Source organism: Labeo rohita, unplaced genomic scaffold (genome assembly GCF_022985175.1).
Source record: "Labeo rohita strain BAU-BD-2019 unplaced genomic scaffold, IGBB_LRoh.1.0 scaffold_30, whole genome shotgun sequence".
Classification (NCBI taxonomy): Eukaryota; Metazoa; Chordata; class Actinopteri; order Cypriniformes; family Cyprinidae; genus Labeo; species Labeo rohita.
This window is the reverse complement of record NW_026129217.1, coordinates 4,758,189-4,764,715: the sequence shown is the minus strand read 5'-3', so window position 1 is coordinate 4,764,715 and position 6,527 is coordinate 4,758,189. Positions and strand designations below refer to the sequence as shown.

Below are 6,527 nucleotides of genomic sequence, written 5' to 3'. Positions count from 1 at the left end.
GGCGAACACACTCATGCCTCTTGCATCGTCACACGCGAGCCGTCCTTAAAACCTCTGGTGAGGAAACATTGCACTCAATTCGAATTTGGTTACAGACAAAATGTTGTGTTCTACCAGTGTCCTTTTATACTGTGGTCGCACCGGTAGTGACGCACCGGCAGCGACGAGTCGCACTGGAAGTGACGTCATAGGCTGTCGCCGGCCAACACTGTTGTCTTTTTTGCATATAGGCTTCAGACACGGGTCATGGAGATGGCGTTCCCCATAGCGACCCCTAGAGGATGCAGTTCGAGTTCCTTGAAAGGGAAAGTATATTGTCACGAATATTTATTTATTACACATATGACTTTAAACAACTGCAGAACAACAACACTGTCCACTATTCATTGCTTTGTGGGGGAATTTCTGCAGGATTGTGAGGCATGGAAGGGCTGCTGACCACAGTTATCTGCAAAAAAATAAAAAATCAATATGATCAACTTGTTTGTTTTTTGAGTGCATATGTATTGACAACATTAAATAATTATTTACTGAGATGTTGACATATTTCCAGAACGTGGACACTCAACACTAAATCCATACTGTGTGTGTGTGTGTGTGTGTGTTAGTAGCATTTTACTTACTATTTTCATGTCCAATTAATCTGCAGTGACTTTTTAATGTGAAATGCCATACATGCTATAACACTGGCAGACAGTTCTATTATTACTTGTTTGTAGACCTCAGTGAACTTCTCATGAAACAGGAAAAAGCAAAAGAGCAAAATCTTGTGTGAACACCCTTAAAAGTAAAAACTTAAAGGGGTCATCAGATGGTAAGTTCACTTTTTCATGTTGTTTGAACATTAATGTGTTGTCAGTGTATGTACAAATCTACCCTACAATGATAAAAATCCATGCAGTGGTTTTTAATTAATCTGTAAAAATAATATCCCCTTTTTCAAATCAAGCCATTCTCAGATGCCTGTCATTGTGGCATCACACCGACAGAGGCCGCTCCCACAATAGTTGATTGACATTAACATTTTACCTCAGATCAGCTGTAACTGTCTGCCCTCTTTGTTTCTAAAATTATCTCCAATTGAGCAAATGAGGTGTTACTGGATGTAATAATGAACATAGTGCTCATCATTTACTCCCGACATCTGAGCCGCTGAAGATGCAGTAGATTACGTTTGTTTGTTGAGGGAATGCGCCTCCCGATCTACACATATCCGTCTATGTTTGCGCGAATCATTCATGATCCAGCTTCACTTACAGCAGAAGTGAGTATAAGGGGTTTTTTTTATGAATCTTTGCGATCGCCTTTCCTAATAATGTGTTAGTTAGCAAGTTTAGCGGCTAAACGTGGCTAAATGCGGCTAAAGTAAACAGGCTCGTCACTCCACATTGAGAAGAGAGGGGCGGGGCGAGCAGAGCTCATTAACATTTAAAGCAGCCTCGACCAGAATGAGATAATTTTTGCAGAGCTGATTTTGACTAGGTAAAAAGGGTGTTGTTTTACACAACCATTGAGAATTTTTAACCAAAGTATATTATAGACTTTTCATTAAGACCCTAAAGAATCATATCAACTTGTGGAAAATGGGCATCTGATGACCTCTTTAAAAAAATTAAAAGTAACTACTTCTATTGAATGCACATCTGAGAAATTAAGCTGACAAAAACAGTTTGTGAAACCCTGACTTTATGCATTACTCACCACTGGAGGACAACAGCTGCAGCAGCTGGTGGCTTTACAGGCAAATGCTGACAGAAAAATGGAGATGATGAACTCAAGGATGGTAAATGGAAGCAATGCAACATTGATTCCCTTGATCTGAGAAAAAAAAAATTATTAGCACAACTAATAATTACAAAATGATTGATAATTCGTACTCACAGTGGATACTCAGCAGTCTAGAATCTACAATCCCTAAAGGTCATATAGCAATATAACATTACAACATAAACTGTTGAGTTTACAGTTATTGTATAGTGTCAATGCCTTCTGTCAACATTAATGTGATCTTTATTAAGGGATCTATAAACCACTTCTGAAATGTTGAGAAAAAAAAAAGACAAACTGCAGACTAAGGTTTGACTTTTTGACAAAACCCAAATCCATTGAAGAGTAATAATGGCAGTGCTTGCAGCTAAAGCACTGAAAATGTTCATTCCAAGAGAACCTTTTAACTATTGACAGAAAAAAAACAACATTAAAAAAACAAACAACATAAAACAACATTAAGCAGATTTGACACAAATTGATGTGAATTGGCAAAATGTCATTACATCCATGAGGATCAAGTTTCATTAATTGTGGGTGTTGCATTCATTAAAAAATAGCCATACTGTTCAATTTCAGTGTTGTCAGACTATTTAAATCTCAGATACTATTACGATGTTTTGATTATTCAAAATGAACTTGAAAAACTTCAAATCAGCATCTAAAGATTCAAGGAAAAAATGCTACTAGCCATTACTCTGAAATGCAAATTATTATTATTATTATTATTATTATTATTATAGTATCATTATTTTGCCACCTAGTGCTGGGCAGCTCCAAACCCTAATAATAACAAGTGTACATACCAAACACAAACTGGAGGATGAATTACATTTGTTTTCTGCAGCAATGCAGAGTGAACCTGCAATAATGTACTGAGAGGAAAGAGAAAGGCAAAAATTGAGGCTTGCATTGAAAACTTATGCTTGTAGGGGTGTGACAATACACTGAATTTACGAGATGAGACGATACACAATATTGGGTCAATTAAAACAAAACAATATTTTAACATTTTTAATAAATCTTTAATGACAAAATATGACTAAATTTTTATTATTATTATTATAGCAAGCAGTGTAAAAGGTTTTGCCACAATTTCAACTGACTTCTCTCCTGTATGATTTCCCAAAAGTCTCTTATTGTTGATATTGTTAGACAGCTTTTCACCTCAACGAGAAATATCATGACATTAATATTTTGAGATCCTGTCACACCCCTAATATCTTGTATTATAAAACACACAACACTTGATTGTATAATTGTTTCTTACAATGACAGATCCCCAGTAAGGAGTAAATGTATGGACAAAAAAAAATCCTGAATTAGCTCCACACACGATGCCACACAGGAGAGTAAACAGACCAATCATTATCTGGACAGTCTGTGAGGAGGAATAAGAATATACAGAGTAGAGCAAGAGAGTCTTCTGTAAAGTAAAACAGACATAAGTTTGCGGAACAATATAAAATAGTAGAAGATGACTTTATGGCAACTGTAGTTATGAATTTATGATTGTACTATGAAAATATCCAAAACATATTTTACAAGCGTTAAACTCTATAACAGTATGAATTCACATACTGATTTGCAGATGTGCAAAACATGTCCATTTTTTTTGATAGTTTACAACTCCTAAAACATTCTTCTCTGTACATTTTATTATAGTACCCTGTAAATTATCAAACTTATTTTATATTGGTGTCTTTCCCGCAATGTCACCAAGGCAATGACTCACATTATGCAATAAAAAATTGCGTCAGCTTTGTTAAATGTGTATCACTCCATTTAAAAAAAAAAAAACATATTCATGTATATTCAGTCAGTTATTTAGGTTTAATGAAAAAATCCTTACCCCAAGGGCTTTTGGTTGGCTTTTCAAAAATATCAGTAGTTCCTGAAGAGGTGAAAATGTTGGCACTTGTTGTACAAAAACAGGCACAGGAGCAGTTGTCACAGTCCCAGCTGGTGTGGTTTGTGTCGGTGGTTGAATGTGGATAAAAACCGTTGAAGAGCTCATGGTGCTGGACGTTCTTGTTTCTGAATCTGATATCAATCGTACAAAATCAGAGTAAACCAAAAATGTAAAGCATATGATTAGAAAATAGATTTTCTATATTAAAAACTTTTTACAGTTTTTTAAATTAAAATTTAATTTTTGGTTTAATTACTGTTATTAACTAACAGTAGCTCAGCAGATAAGGAGGGGTGGCAAAGCTGGGCACTGCTACCAGGAAATATTTGATAAGATAAGATAAGATAAGATAAGATAAGATTGTTAAAACCACAAAACACAATTAAAAAAAAAAGAAAGAAAGAAAGAATTAAAAACTGTTTATGTTGTACTTTATTACAAGTAATATGCACGCTGGTTCCATAGTACAATATCCCACCACAACTGTGCTTTTGTTAAAATTCCAGCCTGCTTTTTTTATTCACACACCAGGGCCTGCATTCTTAAAGGGGTCATTGGATGCAAAGTTGACTTTTACAAGTTGTTTTAACATTAATTTGTGTTGGCAGTGTATGTACAAATCTACCCTATAATGATAAAAATCCATGCAGTGGTTTTTAATTAATCTGTAAAAATAATATCCTCTTTTTCAAATCGAGCATCACACCGACAGAGGCCGCTCCCATGATAGTTGATTGACACGATAGTTGAGCGTCTTACCTCAGACCCACCTTTAATAAGTTGTAACAGTCCAGTAACCTCCACTGTTTCGATGCCGGAGCAGGGATGTAAATTAGACAAGAATATCTCAGACTGAGGTGTTGTGTTGCTGGATGTAATAATGAACACTGTGGTCGTCATTTACTCCCGACATCTGAGCTGCTGAAGATGCAGTAGATTACATTTGTTTGTGAAGGGAATGCGCCTCCCGATCTACGTATATCCGTCTATGTTTGTGCGAATCATCCAGCTACACTTACAGCAGAAATGAGTATAAGGGTTTTTTTTATTAATCTTTGCAGTCTCCTTTCCTAATAACATGCTAGTTAGAAAGTTTACCAGAACTGTCACGTCAAAAAGGACCCAAACGCAAAGGCTGGTCAAACAAAGGTGTTTATTAATCTTCAAAAACTAAGGCAGTATGCCATTCACTGGCCATAAGGGCGTATGCAATACTGGAGAAAAACTCAGGAGAAAAAACTGGAACAAAGGAAAAACTTGAAGGGTAGACAATCCCGGACAGCTGGGCGAGGAGCGACACACTAGGCTGTGCAGACAGGTCCAGAGAGCGGTGTCCGGAGGGGAGAGAGCAGCAGCGGCAGGCAACTGGATGGCTGGACAAAATACGGGTAAATAGCATGACAAGACACGACTGTGACTAAACACGAACAGACAAGACTTGATCCAGAGCAGAGTTTCAGACACACAGATAGTAGAACACAATAATCTGGCAAAAAGCCTAGGAACAAGCAGAGAGAAATAGGCTGGGACATCAGCGCAAAGAGGAAACAGGTCAGCACAAGCGCTGATTGTGACCGCGAACAGCTTTTGACAAGGTAAAAAGGGTGTTGTTTTACACAACCATTGAGAATTTTTAATCAAAGTATATTAGAGACTTTTCATTAAGACCCTAAAGAATCATACCAACTTGTGGAAAATAGGCATCCGATGACCCCTTTAAAGCACCGTTTATTTTATATCAAGTACCTATCAAATTCACATGCCAGCATATGTAGTGTCATGAAAGACCTCTTACAGTACTTAACATTTCACTTACACTTAACATTTACATAAAAAATTCCAGAGTAAAGAGGTTTTAAATGTGTAGGTTTCATAAATTTAGACCATTTTGAGCAGGGGTGCCCAACCCTGTTCCTGGAGATCGACTTTCCTGCAGAGTTTAGTTCCAACCCTAATCAAACACACCTGTCTGTAATTATCAAGTGCTCCTTGAGATCCTAATTAGCTGGTTCAGGTGTGTTTGGTCAGGGTTAGAGCTGAACTCTGCAGGAAAGTCGATCTCCAGGACCAGGGTTGAGCACCCCTGATTTTGAGCATTCGTGTTCAAAGGAAATTTAAATTTCTCAAATAATGGCATTTTTCTAACTTTATTAAAAGCATGTAATCTTTTGTCAAATTCAAAAACATATATATAAGGTAGAATAAGAAGAAGTAGAATAAGTTACCAATCAAATAAAATCAGCTTCATGTTGATGTTAATGTTCATGCTGATAATGTTGATAAACTTCATGTTGATGTTAATGTTTTCTATATAAAATTTTGAATATAGAAATATTAAATCAGGGGTGCTCAACCCTGGTCCTGGAGATCGACTTTCCTGCAGAGTTCAGCTCTAACCCTGACCAAACACACCTGAACCAGCTAATTAGGATCTGAAGGAGCACTTGATAATTACAGACAGGTGTGTTTGATTAGGGTTGGAACTAAACTCTGCAGGAAAGTCGATCTCCAGGAACAGGGTTGGGCACCCCTGTATTAAATGATTTAAATAACAGAAAAGATACTTTAAAATGAAAGTAAAACGGCCAGTAGGTGGCGGCAAGTCACTGATTTTATTACTGAATCGTTCATTGAATTGATTCGTTCGAACTTTCGTTGTCTTTATGAATGGGTAATTGAATCAGATTTTTTTTAAAAGGCCCATTCATGCATAAACGAAACAACGCTGTGTTTGAATGGAGATGCACAGTGTGATTACATTAGCAGCACGACACAGCAGTTTGTAATATTGATCCAGAAATGAACACAAAAAAAAAACTTATTATGTGCAATGGGAAATAATATATTT

General features: G+C 36.6%; 1 protein-coding gene across 1 annotated transcript; it reads right to left on the bottom strand.

The window, feature by feature from the left end:
- Positions 1-379: 379 nt before the first annotated feature.
- Positions 380-3,784, bottom strand: LOC127160172 (membrane-spanning 4-domains subfamily A member 15-like). The gene is made up of 6 exons (XM_051102822.1): positions 3,620-3,784; positions 3,038-3,148; positions 2,574-2,642; positions 2,097-2,174; positions 1,702-1,818; positions 380-448 (listed from the first exon to the last, which is right to left on the bottom strand). Exons 1-6 carry the CDS (start codon positions 3,782-3,784, stop codon positions 380-382), a joined length of 609 nt encoding a protein of 202 aa, XP_050958779.1.
- Between the last annotated feature and the right edge of the window lie 2,743 nt (positions 3,785-6,527).

Coding starts and splice junctions, on each gene's coding strand:
- LOC127160172 (XM_051102822.1), bottom strand. CDS start 3,784: ATGAGCTCTTCAACGGTTTTTATCCACATTCAACCACCGACACAAACC. Junction 2,643..3,037: donor CTTACTGGGGATCTGTCATT/GTAAGAAACAAT, acceptor CTTTCCTCTCAG/TACATTATTGCAGGTTCACT. Junction 449..1,701: donor GCAGCTGTTGTCCTCCAGTG/GTGAGTAATGCA, acceptor ATTTTTTTGCAG/ATAACTGTGGTCAGCAGCCC.